The following is a 21,971-nucleotide window of genomic DNA, read 5'->3' as shown; positions in this document are numbered from 1 at the left end:
CTGATGGTATCAATGGATAACTGCTGTTAAGCTTATCCGTCGAAGAACAACCACTTGTCAACGGATGAGAGATATCCGTTGAAGAAGGAAAAGATGTAGATATTGAAAGTGACATAATTGTTAAATCTGTGTGAATTGATTTTAAGTGAGGTGACACAGATTCTTCAACTATATCTGAAAGAATTGGCTGATGATCCAACAAATCATCTAAAAGATGATGATCATCAGGATTGGAGTGGGGCTCCTCCCTGAGTTTTAAGGAGGGAGAATCAGGAATTGATGTGAATATCATATCCACATCCAGAGAGGGTGATGGAGAGTTTGATGAGTGATGTGTTTCTATTATGAGAGAATGGGACTGTGACTCCACATTTGTTGGAGTCACATCAAGCTAAATTTGAGAAGGCAAAGATACAGGTGGATGTATCTGTGCTGTGTGTGCCCCCTGTGTGGAAACTAGGGTTTTAGCCTTCTTCTTCCTTGAAAAGGCTTTTATTGGTGAATGTGTGGCTTCAGTGTCCCTCCCTCTTTTGTTCTGTGTCCCTGGTTGGGGACTATTTTCAATAGTTGCATCCTTTTGGGAGGATGCAACTAGGGATGTGTTTGACTCCTTTTGAACCACCACAGTCTTTTGAGAGACTGTGGCTTGGCCAGCTGGGGTACCACTCACCTCTCCCACCTTATCCTGGGGGGTTTCTTGATGTTCACCCCTCCCCTCACCACTCACACCATGTTCACTCCCTTCAGGGTTTATGGTAGTTGTTACAACTTTTGTCTTTTTGGAAACAACAGAGGTGGTTTTCTTTGACTTGTGTTTTGAAATTTTAGTTTTGGTGGCTTTGGTAGGAACCTGTTGGGACAAAGACACAGATTCCAATGCCACACTAGAAGGCAAAGAAACAACGGGATAGGAAATAGTAGTAGTTATAGAAGTGTTTACCTCACTTACCTGTGGTGCATTCATTATTGGCAAATATACCAATGGCACCTGGCTGTTGAGGTTGATTCTCACAAGGTCTGCAAGGACCCTTTTCTCTTGAGCCCAGCATTTGAGTTTATTGCTCTCATTAGATATAACCAACCCTTCAGCAACATGGTTAGCCAATAACATAAAGAATCTAGCATAGTAGATGTTATGGGGTCTATTAGCTTTGTTACCTAACCTGGAACCTAATTCTAGCATGACATAGTTGCTAAAATTGAAGTACCTATCAGAAACTAGCATATAGAGCATATTAACAAGAGATGAAGTTATGGCATCAAAATTGCTAATCTTCCCAGAGAAAACCTTGATAAAGGCATCTCCAAGAAAACTCCATTCTTTCCTAAGGCCCTTCCTTCTAATACTACCTAAACTAGCAGAATTAAAAGCATAGCCTATGGAATCTAACATAGCAGATACATCTTTATCAGTATGTGGTGTCATGGCATTATTATCAGGCAACTTAAAGCAAGACTGTATATCATCACAGTTAATGCAATAATCCTTACCTTTGAGAGAGAAGCCAATAGTCATATCTGTGGAGTTGAACTCTGCAGTTGCCCAAATCTCCTCAATTACCTCACAGTAAATGGTTGGGGCTTCCAGCATTGCATAACTTAGTTTATAGTTTTTGATGAAGTCCATCATCTTGTGATAATCAGAATGGGCTTCATTCTTTTCAACCAAGGCTACGAAATTGTTCTTTTCATAAACAAATCCAGACTGAGACATAATTTTGACTACTGGAGCCATTGTTGTGAGTAGAGGTTGCAGAGAAAAATTTGAGAGTTTTGGGAGAGAAAGAGAATAAAAATTGCAAGAAAGCGTAAAGTGAAAATAAGAATTCAATGGGCTTTTATACTTTCTTGAATTAAAACGTAAATAAAATGATTAAATGATACTTTTAAATAAGTTACAGCCGTTTGAGAATAAAGAAAACTGTAGAAATTCTGAAAACTGCCTTTAATACAAATACATACAACAGTGTATATCTGTATCAATCGGTTAAGTAAAAGAATCAACGGTTGTGACTCACTTAAAGTAACTGATGTGACACTTCAACGGATAAGGTAAATAGTTATCCGTTGATGATCAACACTATTTTATCCGTTGAGGGATAAAATTACCAGAAATGCATTTGTCTTTCAACGGATAATGAGCATCCGTTGATAGAACAATTTTGGCTTTCAACGGATAGGGAATATCCATTGATAGAATAATTTTTACTTAAAGCCAACTTTGTTCTTGCCAAATTCATTTCAGGCTTCAAGGCAGATTATAAAGAGGACATAAATTTATGAATAATTAAGCATACCTAGCTCACTTACTAATCTTGTGAATGTTGATTCATCAAGTGGCTCGGTAAATATGTCTGCAATCTGCTTTTCACTTGGAACAAAATGAAGTTCCACTGTACCTTTCATCACATGTTCCCTAATGAAGTGGTACTTGATGTCAATGTGCTTGGTTCTTGAGTGCTGCACTGGATTTTCAGTAATGGCAATGGCACTTGTGTTGTCACAGAATATAGAAATTTTGTCAACAGTTAGTCCATAGTCAAATAGTTGATTCCTCATCCATAGTATATGTGCACAACAACTACCAACAACAATGTACTCAGCTTCAGCTGTTGATGTGGAAACAGAATTTTGCTTCTTGCTGAACCATGACACAAGCTTGTTCCCTAGAAATTGACAGGTGCCAGTTGTGCTTTTCCTGTCTATTTTGTAGCCTGCATAATCTGCATCTGAGTAGCCAATTAGATCAAAACCAGACTCTCTAGGGTACCAAATTCCTAGATTTGGAGTCCCTTTGAGATATCTGAAGATTCTTTTAATAGCCACTAAGTGAGATTCTTTAGGGTCAGCTTGAAATCTAGCACAGAGATATGTAGAAAATATTATATCAGGTCTACTAGCAGTTAAATATAAAAGTGAGCCAACCATGCCTCTATAACTTGAAATGTCCACAGACTTTTCAGCCTTGTTTAATTCAAGCTTGGTGGCAGTGGCCATGAGAGTTTTTGCAGATGAACAGTCCATTAAGTCAAACTTCTTTAAGAGATCATAAATATATTTAGTTTGACTAATGAAAATTCCACCACTAACTTGTTTAACTTTTAAACCAAGAAAATAAGTTAGCTCTCCCATCATGCTCATTTCATATTTACTTTGCATTAACTTAGCAAACTTTTTACAAAGCTTATCATCTCTAGATCCAAATATAATATCATCTACATAAATTTGAACAAATATTGTAGAGCCATTAACATTTCTAAAGAAAAGAGTTTTGTCAACTGTACCTCTTGTGAAGTGATTATCTAGAAGAAATTTTGACAAAGTCTCATACCAGGCTCTAGGTGCTTGCTTTAGTCCATAGAGTGCTTTCAACAGATAATACACATAGTCTGGAAAGTTTGGATCTTCAAATCCTGGAGGTTGGCTTACATAAACTTCTTCCTCCAATTCCCCATTTAGAAATGCACTCTTGACATCCATTTGATAGACTTTGAAATTGGCATGGGCTGATAGGCTAGAAAGATTCTGATGGCTTCAAGTCTGGCAACTGGAGCAAATGTCTCATCAAAATCTATTCCCTCTTGTTGAGAATAGCCTTTAGCAACCAATCTGGCTTTATTCCTTATGACAATGCCATTTTCATCCATCTTGTTTCTGAATACCCATTTTGTGTCAATAGAACTCTTGTTCTTTGGCTTGGGTACCAGCTTCCATACTTTGTTCCTCTCAAATTGGTTTAGCTCCTCTTGCATTGCTAAAATCCAATCTGGATCCAATAGAGCTTCTTCCACTCTCTTAGGTTCCTCTTGTGATAGAAAGCTACTATACAGACATTCATCTTGAGTAGCCCTTCTAGTTTGCACTTTAGATGTAGCATCACCAATGATCAGTTCAAAAGGATGATTCTTGGTCCATTTCCTTTGAGGTGGTAGATTAGCTCTAGATGAGGTTTCCTGTGAGATAGAATGTTGATTGGTTGAAACTCCCCCCCTGAGTTGCTGATCCTTTGAAAGGAATTGGGAGCTCTATCAACTGATGAAGTGAATTGATTATCCGTTGACAGACTATGATCAACGGATGCTTCATTATGAACTTCAACAGATGATGCACTTTGTCTTTCAACGGATGCTGCATTGCTTCTTTCAACGGAAGCTGAATTATGACTTTCAACGGATGCAGCATTCTGTGCATTATCCAAAGGCAGATTTTGAATTCTTCTTGAGATGCCTTCTTCATCATTCTCATCTTCACTATCATCATAATATATCTCAATATTGTCAAATTTGAGTCCTTCATGACGTCCCTCATCTGTTAGTCCATCAATCTTTTTATCATCAAACACAACATGCACAGATTCCATGACAATGTTGGTTCTTAGATTGTAGACCCTATATGATTTTCCAGCAGAATAACCAACAAATATTCCTTCATCAGCCTTTGCATCAAACTTCCCTTTGTGATCAGGTTGATTCCTTAAGATGTAGCATTTGCAACCAAAGACATGCAGAAAGTTTAAAGTTGGTTTTCTTCTCTTGAATAATTGATAGGGAGTCATGCCTTTTGCCTGATTGATTAGAGAAATATTCTGAGTGTAACATGCACAGTTAACAGCCTCAGCCCAAAAATAAGTTGGGAGTTTTGACTCTTCAAGCATTGTCCTTGCAGCTTCAATTAGTGATCTGTTCTTCATTTCCACCATACCATTTTGTTGTGGAGTCATTGGAGCTGAGAACTCATGCATGATCCCATTTTCTTCACAGAATAACTTCATGGTTGAATTCTTGAACTCAGTTCCATTGTCACTCCTAATATTCCTTACTTTGAAATCAGGATGATTGTTGACTTGCTTGATATGATTGATAATGATTTCACTAGCTTCATCCTTTGATCCAAGAAAATAAACCCATGAAAACTTTGAGAAATCATCTACAATCACTAGGCAATATCTTTTCCTCGAAATTGACAATACATTGACTGGTCCAAAAAGATCCATGTGTAGCAGTTGTAATGGTTCATCAATTGCAGATTCAAGCTTCTTGCTGAATGATACTTTCTTTTGCTTTCTTTTCTGACAAGCATCACACAGTCCATCCCTAGTGAATTCTACTATAGGCATTCCTCTAACTAAGTCCTTTTTGACTAGATCATTCATTATCTTAAAATTCAAGTGGGACAGCTTCTTGTGCCATAGCCAACTTTCAACTGGACTTACTTTGCTGAAAAGACAAGTAATAGATTCTACATCTGTAGAGTTGAAGTCAGCTAAATACATATTCCCTTTTCTAACTCCTGTTAGAACCACTTTATTGTCCTTCTTACTTGTGACAATACAGGCTTCAGAGTTGAAGGAAACAGTATTCCCTCTATCACATAGTTGACTAATACTCAATAAGTTGTGTTTGTGACCATCAACTAATGCAACTTCATCAATGATGACATTTTCTTTTGAAATCAAGCCATATCCCATAGTGAATCCTTTGCTGTCATCTCCAAAGGTTATGCTAGGGCCAGCTCTCTCCTTAAACTCTGTGAGCAGGGTGAAATCTCCTGTCATGTGTCTTGAACAGCCACTGTCCAAGTACCATAGATTCCTTCTTTTTCCCTGCACACAACAAAATCAATCAAGTTGATTTTGGTACCCAAGTTTCCTTGGGTCCATCCTTGTTAGTCTTTTTCCTAGACTTCATTCCTCCTGCATCTTTTGACTTAGGTAACTTTGGGTCAACCTTGGTCTCAGATGTAGTTGGTTGAAGTGTAGGGTTAGTCACAGAATCATTTAGCACATTTGATTGAATTTGATAAGGCATAGATTGTGCAAACATGTTATTCCATATAGGCATATTGTATGGCATTTGAGGCATACTAAATGCAGTAAAATAATGATTATTAATATATGGCATGTTTGCAAAATGTGCATGGGGATTCTGATGAGACATAACAGGCATAGCATGCAGAGGTGACATAGACATGTTAGGCATGGAGGGATTTGAAGGCATGGGAGCATTCTTAACAGATTTGCAGTTATCAGATAGATGATTAACACTTTTACAATGCACACAGCTTTTTCTAGGAGCATACCTATCAGGTGTGTAATTGTTATGTTTATTAATCCCTACCTTCCCATTTCTTTTAGATTTTCTTTTAGTTTCCTTTTTATCCTCAACCAACTTGAAGCCTATTTTTCAGCTGATCTAAAGTCATGTGTCCTATATTCACCTTACTGGCATCTTTGGATGTGCTAGCTCCTTCTTTGACAAAGTTCTTGAAAGTTGAACCATCCTTCTTATTGAGATTTTTATTTTTAAAATTACTTGCCTGTTTTAATTGATGAGCCTTCAACGGATGCTCTTTTTCTTCCTTCAACGGATAACTTTCATCATCCGTTGATTCCACATCCGTTGACAATCCATCAATTAATTCTAACTCCTTTTTGTTTTTCTTCCAGGCATCCTCACAGAATGATTAAATTCCCTGAACCTTGGCAATCTGAACACTAACATCCCTAGATGTTTTCCAGGCCTTGATTACCTCTTGCTCACTCTCTAACTGTTTAGAAAGAATTTCTACTTTCTTAACAGCTTCTTCTAGTTCACTCTCAACAGTCAAGCATTTAAGTTTAATCTTTTCAAGCTCAATTACCTGATCCTCTAACACAGCATTCCTATCACTTAAAAACATATTATTCTCTTTGATCCTGATGTTTTCTTTGGCTAGTGATTTAAGGGAAACACGCAAATGATATAATTCATTGGATATATCATTTATGGCTTCATTGCATTCATTTTTAAAAAGCTGAGAGAGATCAGTAGTAATTACCTGGTTGCTTGATGAACTAGTTTCATTTTCATCAGAATTAGCCATCAGGGCTAGGTTGACATATTCCATATCATCATCTTCATTGACTCCATCTGCTGCCCAATCATCTTGAGTGAGAAAAGCTCTTTCCTTTTGTTTGAGCAAATCAAAATACTTCTTTTTGTAATCAACTTGCTCAAATTTCTTCTTATCAGAGGTTGCTTCCTACACTCACTTGCAAAGTGTCCACTAATGCCACAGTTATAACATTTGAACTTGGATTTGTCCACCATGTTTTTGTTTGGCTTAGTGAATTTTGTATTTTTCCTAAACTTCATCTTTGCAAACCTCCTGAACAGAAAAGCCAGATGTTCATCAACATTATCAGAGTCATCCTGACTGGAATTGTCTTCATCCTCAGCTACTTGCTCTTTACCCTTGCTTGATTCTAATTTGCTTGTGCCAATTTTGAGACTTGGCATTATCTTCTCCTCATTCCTGGCTTCAATCTTCTCACTGTCAGCTACAAGTGCAACTGTTCCTCCTTTTCTCTTTCCCTTTTCCAGCAGCTCATCCTGCTCCATTTCAAGTTCATAAGTCTTCAAAATTCCATATAATCTTTCAAGTGTGAAGTTCTTATAATCTTGAGAATTTCTTAAGGAGACAGTCATAGGCTTCCATTCCTTTGGTAGAGACCTCAGAAATTTTAAGTTAGAATCCTTGACTTGGTACACTCTACCATACAGCTTCAATCCATTTAACAGTTTCTGAAATCTGTTGAAGGTATCATTTAATGATTCTCCTTCTTCAAAGTGAAAATATTCATATTGTTGAATAAGAAGCTGCATCTTGTTCTCTCTAACCTGCTCAGTACCTTCATAGATGATTTGTACAGTATCCCAAACTTCCTTTGCAGTTTGACTATTGATGACATTGTCAAACATATCTTGATCTAAGCCATTAAACAAAATGTTCATGGCTTTCTTGTCCTTGCGGATTTCTTCTATGTCTTCAATAGTTCATTCTGCTTTTGGCTTGGGAATGGACTATCCAACATCAACTGTTACAGTAGCAGCTATAGCCACTTTGTGAGGGATGTGAGGACCATTTTCAATACAGTTGATGTAGCTTTCATCTTGAGAAAGAAGATGTAAATGCATCTTCACTTTCCAGTGATGATAGTTATCTTTTTCTAGGACTGGAATCTTTATTCCAATATCCTTCCTAGCAGGAGGATTCTTCTGTGCACTCATGATGTTAGCAGAATAGATCTTTAAACTCTTTGTATGTTAAGAGCTTGCTCTGATACCAATTTTTATTCCCAGTGGACTAACAATGAGATTTACAGAAGGGGGTTGAATGTAAATCTCAAAACTTTTTTAAGTTTTGAGCAGTTTCTAAGGCTAAGTGTTTTAGTGAACAAATGTGTGTGAATTGCTTGAAGCTATTACATACAGATATATATTCAAACACAAATGTAAATAGCGCAAAGAACTTAAAAACTTTTCTGGTGGATTTGTTGTTCCACCAGAGATGTGTTATTTCAGAAAATCTGTGATTCAAAGAATTAAATCACAGTTGCTTCCTAGTACAAACTAGATGATTTTCTCTCTGGATTTTTCTAAACAGCTCTGGAAAATTCACACATAATTACTAGCTGCTACTTGGTTTATATATCACCAAGTTTACAAGTGAAGATAAAACTGTAAAAAAAATACAATTAAAAAGGCTCTTCACATGTTTCTTCTTCATTTTTCTATCCAATGCAATTTGGGTTTAGCTGTTAATCTTTGAATACTCCTTTGTTTGTACCAGAATGGAAATGCTGCATTTTCTTGATTCCTCATGGAGGCTGCCACATTCCAGTTTATCTCTGTCAACCCATGTGCCTCTGTCAGCTTATGAATTGTCACTATCAACTGCTATTGAACTAAGCATCCGTTGAAGCTTTCATCCGTTGATGCCTTATCCGTTGAGGCTTTATCCATTGAAGCTTTATCCGTTGATGCATTAGCAGTTGAAGTCTTATCCGTTGAAGCACTTATCCGTTGATGGATATTATCCGTTGAAGCTTTAGAGACATCCGTTGAAGCTTTGTTTCTTATCCGTTGAAGGTCTTCAATATCAGTTGATACTTCTTCATTTATACAAAATTACAAGGCATGAAATATTTACAATTAGCCCTCCTATTTGCATATCCACTAGTAGTCAACATGACTGATAATTTCCTACAACATCTAAGAATTACAACTTGAATCCAGAGAATGAAATGTGCTACAATACTTTACTTATTGCTAAGTAAAGCTACTCCTTCAACGGATAGCCAAGATGGTCTTATCCGTTGAGGCTACAAACACTAGATTTCTACTTAAGTGTTTTGTTTAACTTATCATCAAACTAATACACATATTCCTAACAGAACACGCCTCATCTGTATCAGTTTTCGTGTGGATACCTGTACGGCGTAGATCGTCAAGGCGGGATACGTGGTGTTCGGTTAAAGCTAGGATCTTCTTTTGACAACCATAATCATAAAGCTCTTTAAGGTAAACATCTATTCTCCGTAATTATCCGTTCATTATACATAGATTCTGCGGTAGGGATTCGAATTTTTTTGTTTTTCCGTTGCATTTTTATGCTCGAATCCCTAAAAGGAAATTAGTTCCTACATCAAAGAATAGAAGTATTATTGGAACAAAGTGGGTGTTTAGGAACAAGATGGATGAAAATGGAATTGTCACCAGAAATAAAGCAAGGTTGGTTGCAAAAGGCTACTCACAGGAGGAAGGAATTAATTATGATGAAACTTTTGCTCCATTTGCAAGACTTGAAGCAATAAGAATTTTTCTTTCATTTCCTGAACATTGATATTTCAAGGTATATCAAATGGATGTGAAGAGTGCATTCCTTAATGGTGAGTTGGAAGAAGAGGTTTATGTGCAACAACCACCTGGCTTTGAAGATCCATAATTTCCAATTTTTTTATACAAGTTACTCAAGGCTCTCTATGGACTTAAACAAGCACCTGGAGCTTGGTATGATACACTGTCAGAATTTTTGATTAAGCATGGATTCATTAGAGGTACTATTGACAAGACTCTCTTCTACAAGAAACTTGGTAATGATATGATCCTAGTTCAGATCTATGTGAATGATATTATCTTTGGTTCAAAAGTTCTCTAAGCTTATGCATAGTGAATATGAAATGACTATGATGGGGGAATTAAGTTACTTTCTTGGACTTCAAGTCAGCCAAAGAAGTGATGGAATCTTCATCAGCCAAACTAAGTATGTCAAAGATTTATTGAAAAAGTTTGGCATCGTTGATTGTTCACCTGCATCTACACCTATGTCTACAGCTACAAAGTTAGATGAACATAAAAAGGGCAAGAGTGTAGATATCTCAAGCTATAGAGGAATGATTGGATATTTTCTTTACTTGACTGCAAGTAGACCAAATATCATGTTTACAACATGTCTGTGTGCAAGATTTCAAGCCAATCCAAAAGAATCACATTTGATGGCTGTAAAGAGGATTTTCGAATACTTGAATGGTACTCCAAACTTGCGATTATGGTATCCTAAGGGAACTGGTTTTGAAGCTGTTGGATGCACAGATGTAGATTTTGCTGGATACAAGGTTGACAGAAAGAGCACTAGTGGAAGCTGTTAGTTTCTTGGACAAAGACTTGTATCCCGGTATAGCAAGAAACAACAATCTGTGTCAACTTCCACATCTGAGGCTGAATACATAGCTGCTGGAAGTTGCTGTGCTCAAGTGCTTTGGATTAGAAATCAGCTAATGGACTATGGCCTAGTGTTACACAAAATTCATATTATGTGTGACAATACTAGCGCTATATTTATTGTGACTAATCCAGTTAATCATTCTAGAACAAAGCACATTGATGTAAGGTACCATTTTATTAGAGAACATGCTGCAAATGGTGCCATTGAGCTTATTTTTGTTCCAACTGAAAAATAATTAGCTGTCATTTTCACTAAACCTTTGGATGATAACTTGAATAAAACACTTAGTGGATTTTATTTAAGTGATTTTGTAGCTTTCAACGGATGATCATTTTAACATCCGTTGAAAGAGTAGCTTATGTAACAATAAGTTTAGTATCACATTTCTGCATACTTGAATGGCTTAGTGAACTAAATGTTGTAGAATGTTTAAGTCATGTTGACTACTAGATTGATATGCAAGATAGGATGGTTAATTATAAATATTAGATGTCTTGTAATCTTGTATAAATGAAATAGAGTTAACTACCAAGAAGACAGTCTTAGCGGATGATTCACAAAGCTTCAACGGATGATCAATATAAATCTCGACGGAAAGTCAAACAGAGTTTTAACGGATGATCAATGTGAGTTTCAACGGATGATCAAACAGAGTTTCAACGGATGATCAAATTTAAAAGAGCAGTTGATAGTGACTTGACAGTCACATGCGTTGGTTGTATGCAAATGGAATGTGGCAGCTTAATTCAGGTTTTGGAGAACAAAGAAGTATTTCCATTTCCATGCTAAACTGAAGATATTCAAAGATGCTGGAAAGAGAAGTGTAGCAGCATGAAATTAGACCAGAAATAGTTTGTCTTATTATCTTATCTTTTTATCATGTAACTTGGTGATATATAAACCAAGGGTAGCAAGTTGAATTGTATCAAAGTTAGAAAACAATTACTAGAGAAATAGATAAGGCAGAATCTGTAAAGAATTTCTCAGTTCTTGTAGTTCAACTTGTAAGCAATTGTGTACATTTTGTAACACAGAGTTCTCTACTTAATATATATCTATGGTGGAAAAGTTCAATCCACCAGAAAGTTTTTAAATACTTGTATTTAAATGCTTTGTGATTTGATTTGTGTTTTACTTTTATTCCACACTATTGCAAAATCAAACACATTTATTTATTTGTAGTAGAACTGTTCTTGAAATCTGAAAAGAAGCCAGAATTCCATTCAACCCCTCCCCCCTTCTGTAATTCTTGTCTAGATTGTTTGGGAATAACAGAGTAAATTAAAATGACTTCTCGATATGTAACTCTCTTTTCAAAATGACTTCTCGATAAGCAAATTCCATATGTTTATTTTTTAGTTCTCGATAAGTCATTTGCTTATACTATAAATACTCAGACATCTCGACATACACATACTTATGCCTTCGAGAACTCTAAGTGACCTAGAATTTTCAAATCCAAACTGATTTCACTCTCGTTTCGAACTCTTTCTCTTTAATCTCTTTTACCCACTAAACTTCATACTCTTCTCAATGGCATCAAACACTGTTGTACCCTTTATCCTAAAAGAGACCAACTTTCTTGCATTATTAGATGCAAATCAAGCTCCTGAAGCTTTCAAAAGCTTTGTGAAGTTTATGTCCGAAACTTACTTTGTGAGAGCTCTTACTGCTTGTTAGGTCACACACTCCTTTCCATTCCTATTTTTCCTAGGTGATTTTACCTTGTTTGCATTCTTAACATCTTTCAGCTTATGCTTAAGCTGCTTCTTAGTCATTAAGCCTATATTTACTTCAGCTGTCTTTTCCTGTTTTAGTTTGTCAGAAGTTAATCCCTCTTTAACTTCTAATTTCTCATTGTCAGACTTTACAGTTACAAACTTAACAGGTTTTAACTTTGGCTTTTGCTTAACAACGACAGGATTAATTTCTACAGTTCCTTTATCATTCTTGTCCTCTCCATAACCTAAGCCCTCTTTCCAGTTTTCACTACTTAGCAAATTTTGAGTTGTTCTGCCAGAGTTAGTCCAAGTCCTGATAATCTCTCTTTCCTTTTCTAACTCAGTTTTTAGAGATTCATTCATTTTTAGCACTTCATCCCTAACATAAAAAGCATCATCTCTATCCTTCTGAGTTTGATGGAACATAACTAACTCTTTTTCTAAGAAATCATTTCTTTTCTTAAAAGCAAGATTTTCAGAAGTTAATCTTTCATATGTTAAAGTTTGATCTCTATAACTAACAAACATGGTTTTAAGATATCTTCTCAACTCATTAATATCATCAGTATGAAAAGCATAAGTAGTCTGAGGTACCTTTGATTCAGCAGCTTCAGAACTGCTTTCAGCACTTGCTTTATCAGCATTTGCCATCAAAGCATAATTCTCCTCACTTTCAGAGTCAGAGGTGTCTGTCCAGCTTTTCTTCTTTGTGACAAGAGCCTTGCATTTGTCACCCTTCACTTTCTTGCAATCAGGAGATATGTGGCCTTTCTCACCACAGTTATAGCATTTGACATTGATATAATCTCCTCTATCAGACTTTCCTCCTCTGTCCTCAGATCTTCTGAAATTCTTCTTATCAGAACTTGTGCCTTTCCTGGAAAACTTTTTTCCCTTCCTGAACTTTCTGTATGCAATCTTTGTGATCCCTTTCACCATAAGAGCACACAGCTTCATCATCTCCTCATCAGCATCAGTCTCAGGTAAGCTTTCAGAATCTGAGTCATCATCACTCTCAGAACTTGATGACTCAGTATCAGACTTTGTGAAAAGAGCTTAACCCTTATCTTTCCTTGAGGTAGCTGCCTTGGGGGATTCTTCTTCAGCCTTAAGAGCAACTGTCCTTGACTTTCCTCATTTCCTCTTACTTCTTTGTTCCATCTCAAGTTCATGAGTCTTGAGCATTTCATAAATTCCATCAAGAGTTGTTTCATCAAGATTGTAGTTGTCTCTTATTGTTGTTGCCTTCAAATCCCAACATTCAGGAAGAACTAACAGGAATTAAAGGTTTGAATCTTTAAGATCATACTCTTTATTAACCAATGACAAATCATTCAAGAGTTTGACAAATCTATCATATAAATCAGTCAATGACTCATTAGCCTTTAAGTCAAAGTGTTCATACTCTTGAGTGAGTATTGTCTTCATGTTCTTCTTAATTGTATCAGTTCCCTGACACCTTATTTTCAGAGCATCCCATATCTCCTTTGCAGTCTTGCAGTTAATTACCTTGTTTGACATTACATTATCAATGGTACTATGCAGTAAGTGTCGTACCTTAGCATCCTTAGCAATTGATGCGATATCTTCAGCGGTATAATCACTCTTCTCCTTTGGTACAGTCTTTGCTGCTTCACCTGCAACTGCAACAACGAGCTTGGTTGGTTTGTGAGGTCCTTCCTTGATTCTATCAAGATATTCTGGATCTGTAGCTTCCAGAAACATGGTCATCCCCACCTTCCATATGGCATATTCAGATGGTCTCAGTATGGGAACTCTGATGGTCTCATACCGACTTTGAATTTGTGTCTTTGGAGGTTCTTCAATTTTGATAGGCTTAATTGGAGTTTCTGTGTCAGACATGATTGTGTTTGGATCTTAAACTGTATGTGCGTTAATAGAAGGGCTCTGATACCACTTGTTCCCATTTCCCCATTTGTGCGGTACTGTTACTTGACTGGTCATTTCTCCCGGCCGCCTTTACATAAATACATGCATACATACATACATACATACATCTTGTTCTTCTTCTTGAGCCATACATACGTACATACATACATAATTCATACATAGTACAAGTCAAACATCTACATAATCTTTGGTTCTATACTTGGCAAAAAATCTCCTCAACTTTATTACAATCTAATTGGTGAGCTTCTACAGATCTCAATTTATATTACTTCTTGTTCTCTTTCATTAAGTACAATGTTAATCTCATTTAACTTCTTACTAATTCTCCTTCATTTCATCAGATGTATGCTTCGTTTAGTTGCTGATTAAAATTCACCTCAATTATTACAGGTACGGATGCTTATCCCACCTAAATAGGCGAGTTTTCACAGGTTTAATATATTTGTGTACTATATATTGTTGGGACTTTGTACTTTCAAGTATTGTGAATTATGAATTGCGCTATTTTTAATTGACATGAAATTGGTATTTTATAAATTGTACATCGACACTGTAGTGAATAGGAGTAATATTTAGCTGTGATGATCAGTCGCAGACTTGCAAATGTGTGGCAAGATTCTTGTACTTTTCATCTATAACAACTTAAATGGAAGAAGTTGCATCATTATGTTTTGAGAAATCACATTACTTAATTTTACAACGCCACTACAAATCAGGATGTCGATATTGTTAGGTTCTATTGTATTAAGTTTTGTGGTTGTTATGGTATCCGTTCTAAAATTGGTTATGAAAAATTCTATTGTTTTTTATTCTGAAATTAAATGCATATCTATTTCCTTTTTTCTCATTTTTTGAGGTTGAATTAACGTACATGGTCTGGTCTATTCATTCTGAAAAAGGATGTTATGTTGCACTGTCAATTCATGCCATGGTATATGCATACTAGATCAAAATATTAAGATATATCAAAGTATAAACTTTTATTTTTGGATACACCGGTGTGGTGAAGGTCCTGAAAATCAGTATTTGTGAAAATATTTCCCTTCTAGTCGAGACAGATTGAAATATTCCTGAAGTTGTATAGCATCATTTTCAGATTAAGCTGTGGGTTTAGAAGCTGTGAATGCACTATGGATATAAGTACAATGAATCGTGGAGAGATTACTGTTCTGGCATGTGCTGGTTGTGCATTCCTGTCGATGCACTTCACTGTCCAGCTTCTATCACAACATCTCTTTTATTGGAAGAATCCAAAGGAACAAAGAGCGATACTCTTTATTGTCCTCATGGCTCCAATATATGCTATTAAATCTTTTGTTAGTATGTTGGATCTTGAAGGAAGCAAACCATTATTCATGCTTCTAGACCCCATTAAGGAATGTTACGAGGCTTTGGTAGGTACCCGTTACCATTTCCAGTGCTTGCTCTTTTCTTCTTTTAAACATAATTTTAGTTCTTATTGCATGTCCTTCTGTTTTTGTTTTCCATATTGCAGGTGATTGTGAAGTTTTTGGATTTAATATATAGTTACTTAAACATATCCATCAACAACGACATGGTACCTGATGAAATGAAAGGAAGAGAAATTCAGCATTCATTTCCAATGACACTTTTTCAGGTGAACAATTGTCTCCATTTAAGTTACTTATTCTTGTGTACTGGTCCAAAGATCTCTGCATGTTTGAAGAACTAGCCAAGAAGGTTTATATTAGATATAACAAAACTTTGTTTGAATGATTTAGTGCCTCAGATGTGCACGCACATGAAACATTTTGTTATACTGCACCTGTATGAATGTGTGGGGTGGCAGCGCAGGGTGCAGAGGTGAAATTATACTAGTTAGGGGATGGTAAAAGAAAATTCTGGTCAAAAGTGTTTCTCTCCCTTTTCCTAACTGACTCTCTGTTTCCTTGCTTTAATTTTCCTTGTAATTGTCCAAAGTTTATTATCAGATCCTCTACTTTATTTTCACTTGACACCATTCAACATAGTAACTTACCATTGCTGTGCAACTGTAGTGATGCTTTCTGAACTTCAGATAGCCACTAATCCTCATGTTATGCCAAATCGCATAAGGTTTGGGAGAAAGAAACCATGTTTGTGTATTACTAGAACTAGCCTAACAACCCGTGCGATGCACGGGTCTTCATTAATATTTTTATATTATTTAAAATTATAATATTTTTTTGGATCATCAACTTATTAGTATATATATAAATAACAAATATAAATATTTGTTGTTGGCGGGATTCGAACCTGAATATTGGGTAGTGTATAAATAATAATATAAATATTTGTTGTTGGTGGGGTTCGAACCTGAAAACTTTAATAATGTATAAATAATAATATAAATATTTGTTGTTGGCGGGGTTCGAACCTGGGAGCTTGAGTAGTATATATATTTTTAGTATTTAAATCTAACGGTCCTGAGCACTTGGTTAAAAAGATCGGACGGTCATAAATGGGGATAACCAAACCAACCAAAAAGGGCATACGAAATTATACCCCATTCCGGTTATTATAGTATAGTATAGATTTCATTGGATTAGGTCTATGATTTGGGACATGTTAATCTTGTTTGTAAATTCATAATTTCTTCTTGTTGACAACTTATTCTTCAAATGTAGCCACATATAACTTGCCTGGACCAGCGCACTTTAAGGCTACTCAAATACTGGACATGGCAATTTGGCACTACTCGCGCAATATGCTCGATTTCGATGATAACATTACGAATTCTAGATATGTATCCTAGCTGGGCAAGCTGGATATTCACCATTATTCTTAACATGTCAGTGTCATTAGCTCTGTACTCCTTGGTAAAATTTTACCATGTATTTGCAAAGGAACTGGAACCTCATAAGCCACTGGCAAAGTTCGGCTGCATCATAGGAGTTATTTTCTTTTGCTTTTGGCAGGTAATATATAAATTCTATGAATTAAGGATTTGGAATCTGTTGCATGGACTCCTCTTCTTTCTCAAAGACTCCTTTGTATTAAATACATAATTGTAGGTACCTGTAACCTGATATCACATTTTACAAAAAAAAATAGAGAACTTTTAGAAGTCACTCTCTAAGTGTGCGACTGATGTGCTGAGAGTAGGCACATTGAGGCTACCCCGCCTGTTATGAAGGCAGGTTTTTGTTTGTACCAAAGATAAAACACAAAAACTCGGTTATAAATAATATAGAGCTCTTTGAGTACTTCAATATTTTGTTATTTTATTGAGCCGAGGGAAACAAGTTACTCTTACATTTCTATATATGCCTAGGGAATAGGGATGTAACATCTATCAATCTTTTGTTTGACACCTATGAATTATGAATTTAGTGACACAATTACATTGAATGGCAAAGCCAAACAGTCGTGACTCAACCAGAGATTTTCAATCATTTAAGTCATCACAATACTCTTAATTCTGTTTCCAGATTCTTCCTTTTTAATCTTCACATTAAATTATAATTTCTTCCAATGTTACACCATCCGGATCCTGATTTTTTTTTCAAATTCCTTCTTTTTATTTAAGGTAACCTTTTAAGTGACCCCCCTAAATGTAATCCACTTCTGGTTGTAGCATGAAAATCTTAGGATTTAGTAGCCGGTTCTTTGTTTTGTTCTATTAAAGCTAGAGTGCAATATATTTGTTCCAAATTTGATTGAAAGAGTATATGTAACATGCACATATTATTAGAGGCTCACTGGGTTTTTTTGCCCAATATGATCGGAAAAGAATACGGTGCTGCCAAATTTTCCCAATCGGCTCTATTTAACAGCCGCATGAGATTATGTGCGGATGTACTAAAATAAATTTGCTGAAGTGTTACCACGTCGTTCTAACTAGATTAGAATAATGTGTTGTCTGTAGGTTTGTTGACCGACTAAAATTTAGCACAATGACAGCAGTGTTAGTTTGTGGTCACCTTTGTGACCAGAAGTACATTTTATCCAATTGAAATCATTGGACTTCAGCATATAATTGAAATTTGTAGATGCTGCTTCCCTCATGGGTCTGCAGTTGGTAAATGTTGTGTAGATGTGTCCAAGTTGCCATTACATTAATTCCCTCTGCACTTGTTAAGTTCTAATTCCATGTTTTCTCTTTCTTGTGGGTTATGTAGTATTGATTCTTCTTTTTCACTGTACCTCTAAATGAATCAATTCTTGCACCATATGCAGGGGGTAGTGCTTAAAACCCTTGTTTTAACTGGCGTAATCAAATCTCATCATTTCTGGCTGGATGTGAAGCATATTGATGTTAGCCTCCAGAATGTCTTGGTTTGTGTTGAGATGGTTGTGTTTTCGGTCCTTCACCAATACGCGTACCATGTTTCTCCGTATATGGGTGATGTTCAAACAAAATTTAAAAGGAGAAACGAATGATATACCTTCCACATGATTGAAGGCTTCCTTCCACATGATTGAAGGCTTTCTTTGAGCCAGCCGAGGGGACTCCTTGGCTTATATTTTAGCTGATGCAGTGCAAAGAGGTCCTGCTATCACATTTTCTGCTGGCTTGCTCTTTTAACACACGAAAAATAGATTCAGAGCTAGAAACAACACAACTTTTACTTATCCTTTCATGTGCCTGTTATTGATAAACTTTACAGAAGTTTCTGGACAACACTAGAGTGATCATGTTACCGTGTTAATCATTCTCTGCTGTCGATAATAATTTTCTTAGTTGATGCTATTGTTGGTGATGGTACTTTGAATCCCCATTACGGAGGAAAATGAACAAAGTGGAAAGAATCTATTTAGTGATTGTTCGGGTGATTATTCTGCTGCATAGCCTGGGTTAAACAATTTAATGTTGGTCCAAACTCAGAATTGCATTTTGCCCTGGTAGAGTCTAACGTATCTTCAGCCATCTTTTAAAAGCTCGGTGTTTTCAAAAAAATAAATAAATACAGAAACATAAAAAAGAATGCTGCTTGAAAAGCAAATATGAAGCAAACTCGTAGCAGATGGCCTGCTGTCTCATGTCTGATACGGCCGCGGTCGCCTTCAAGTAGGTGTGAATGGCATTGGCCTGCTTTCGTCAATTTTGGATATTATGGACACATTAGGTCTAGTTGGTGTAGATAAACAAGTAAAGTTACAGGTTGAGCTCCCAAAAGTAGGAATGCTATACAAATTCAAGATATATTTCATCAACAGTGACGATCATTTGCTATCAATGTATTGTTTAGTCTTGATCATACCCTCTAAATTCTAAATTAGTTCCTACAATAGAATATTAACATATATTCTACGTACAATTAATTGCTATTAACAAATGATAAATATTAATATATATTGAGGGTCTAATTATTTTAAAAAATATTATTTAAGAATATTATTATTTTAAATGTATTGCTACCACCCCAAGGCTGTATTTGGGTTGGAGCTGATAAAACCTAATTTGGGAAAAAAATTTAATGCAGGTGTTGGGTTTGGGAGTCCTACAGGAGGTTGAAGAGGGTTATTTCCTCGTATAAAAATTAACGATTTCCAACGCCCAGGATCGGGGTGTTGATAGTTCAATCCGTCTCTCTCCTCTCTCTCTCTCTCACTTCTCTTTCTCTCTCTCCCCTCTCCCTCTCTCCCGCGCCCTCTCCTCTCATTTCTCACTCTTTCTCTCTCCCAACTTTCACACCACATATGTATATAAATTAAATTCTTTTCCTCTATAATTTGAATTAATATTTTATTTGATTATGTAATTTATATAAAACTATAAATTTATTTGACCACTAAATTTTATAGGCTTTTCTTATCAAAAATATTAATTTGAATCAACTTAACAAAATAATAAAAATTTATTAAATATAGTAGTGATTTTAATTTTGCATGAATTTAGATTTTGAAATTTACTTATATAATTTATCCATTTCGGTTATAATCTTAATCGTAAATTGATATATTTCAATTGTAACTATTTGTTAATTTTTCTCAAATATTAAATAAAAATCTTAATTTTTTTAAAAAGATTTAAAATTTTGGATACAAGTCTAATTTTATTTTGATTTATATAAAAAAATATATTATCCAACCTCCACTCATAACCCTCCATCCAAATGAGTCAAGTGTTAAACTCCTTATTCATCAACCCTAGTATCCAAATAGTAGGCGTTCAAACTATTGTAGCCTAATTCAACCAACCTTATGTCATCCTAACCCAACCTAACCCCTCGCTCCTCAACCTTACTTAATATGTTCTAATTAAAAACACAGATAACTATTTTAGTTAAATACATCTCTACCTACTTCATGTTACTGCAATTAAAAAATATTTTAACCAAAATAAATATAAAAATTAACTCATGTAACAAAATGAAAAGACAGTTGATTAAAAACACAATATCTTCAAATGATAGTCCTTCAAATCTGGAGTTGAGTAATATATGTATTGGGTTAAATCTCAATATGGTCACTGAACTGAAAGGCATATATCAGAAAACACACTCAAGCTACCGGTGTCTCACTTGCACCACTGTAGTTGCAAGTAATGATAGGCCCGTTAGTCTTCGTTGTTGACTTGACGGGAGACGTTACACATGGAGTGACATGGCAACAGGTGGCGGTTTACGTGTACGCCAACTAAGCAGGAGGAATTATAATAGGGAAAAAGAAATATAAACTGTCATAAAACAAACAGAGAGCAATTAGGTGCGAGTGGAGAATTGGGGAAAAAAACCCTAATTATAAAATCAGTTAATTGAGGGTTAGATCATTCATAAAATTGGTCGATTGAGGGCGTTTAGGAGTTGGATTACCAACCTACATCTTCAATCTCTGCAGTAAAAGGTATGTCCGTGTTGTTCAATATATGAACTCATGTATGTGTTGAGATGTATGTATGTGTGCATTTGATTTTATATGTATGTAGGTGTATATTTATGTGTTATTTTGTGTTTTCAAGTGAGGCATGCACAATCAAAACACTTGTTGACTCACACTTGTGCACTAAACCATACAGTAACAAAATGGTAATAACTAGATACTTGTGTGATTTGTTTGGAGATAGGATTAGAAAGAACCCTCAGTGGAGTTGTAAGGAGATGGCTGAGACTATAAAAAATGAATTGGAAATTCAAGTTCCTAAGATAAAGATTCTTAGGTTGAGAAAAATGGCACTTGAAGGAATTGCAGACAGTCTTGAAAGATGGCTTTGGATTGACAATAATAAGTGATCAGCAGAAGGGATTAGAAAATGCTGTGAATGAGCTCCTACCATCTGTTGAACACAGACTCTGCACAAGGCATCTTTGTGCCAACTTCAAGAAGAAGTAATGTTACTTACCTTACTCTTCAATTTCTTTACTTCACTGTTTTTATTTCAAGTGTAATGTTTCTAATGCTTCCACTTATTTCAAGAAGAAGTTGCCTATGCAGGAGGAAGAAAAAGATGACAGTGATGAAAGTGAGATAGGTGAAGAAGATGTATGGAGATTGTTTGAGCAGGATTATACAAATGATGAAGCTGATCACCAGGAAAGGGAGGATGCAGAGAAGTGTCAAGGCATTGATGATTTAATTGAGGAAACAATTTCAACATTTAGGATGAAACAGAAGAAGGCCAAGGCAGTGGCTAAAGGTGGAACAGAAGGAGTTCGGCTGGCTGATGATGAGCCCCTTGCTTTCTTTAAGAAAGTTCCAAGAAAGAAGACGCCTTTGGTGAAAGGTAAAGGTTCAGATGAATGGGAGGTTAGTGGTAAAGACTATGCTCAGTTCAGTGAGAAGCTTAGAGGTCCTGTAGGGACAAAGGCTGTGTTCTTTGGATTTGGTATTCAAGACTTATTGGCTAATTTA

General features: G+C 35.8%; 1 protein-coding gene across 5 annotated transcripts; it reads left to right on the top strand.

Annotated features, from left to right (window-relative positions):
• Positions 1-14,237: 14,237 nt before the first annotated feature.
• Positions 14,238-18,956, top strand: LOC141724393 (uncharacterized). Of its 5 annotated transcripts, none has more exons than XM_074526536.1 (6): positions 14,238-14,415; positions 14,568-14,594; positions 15,274-15,571; positions 15,673-15,795; positions 16,805-17,095; positions 18,357-18,956. In XM_074526536.1, exons 3-6 carry the CDS (start codon positions 15,308-15,310, stop codon positions 18,558-18,560), a joined length of 882 nt encoding a protein of 293 aa, XP_074382637.1. In that variant the 5' UTR covers positions 14,238-14,415; positions 14,568-14,594; positions 15,274-15,307; the 3' UTR covers positions 18,561-18,956. The 5 variants fall into 5 exon arrangements, with proteins under 5 accessions (XP_074382637.1, XP_074382638.1, XP_074382634.1 ...); XM_074526537.1 differs by having other exon boundaries at positions 14,519-14,594; XM_074526533.1 differs by having other exon boundaries at positions 14,239-14,415; positions 14,568-14,608.
• Positions 18,957-21,971: the final 3,015 nt, after the last annotated feature.

This window comes from Apium graveolens, chromosome 5 (genome assembly GCF_009905375.1).
Source record: "Apium graveolens cultivar Ventura chromosome 5, ASM990537v1, whole genome shotgun sequence".
Lineage (NCBI taxonomy): Eukaryota > Viridiplantae > Streptophyta > Magnoliopsida > Apiales > Apiaceae > Apium > Apium graveolens.
The sequence above is the reverse complement of the archived record's forward strand: the minus strand, read 5'-3'. Positions and strand labels throughout refer to the sequence as shown.

Coding starts and splice junctions, on each gene's coding strand:
- LOC141724393 (XM_074526536.1), top strand. CDS start 15,308: ATGGATATAAGTACAATGAATCGTGGAGAGATTACTGTTCTGGCATGT. Junction 15,796..16,804: donor TTCCAATGACACTTTTTCAG/GTGAACAATTGT, acceptor CTTCAAATGTAG/CCACATATAACTTGCCTGGA. Junction 17,096..18,356: donor TTTTCTTTTGCTTTTGGCAG/GTAATATATAAA, acceptor CACCATATGCAG/GGGGTAGTGCTTAAAACCCT.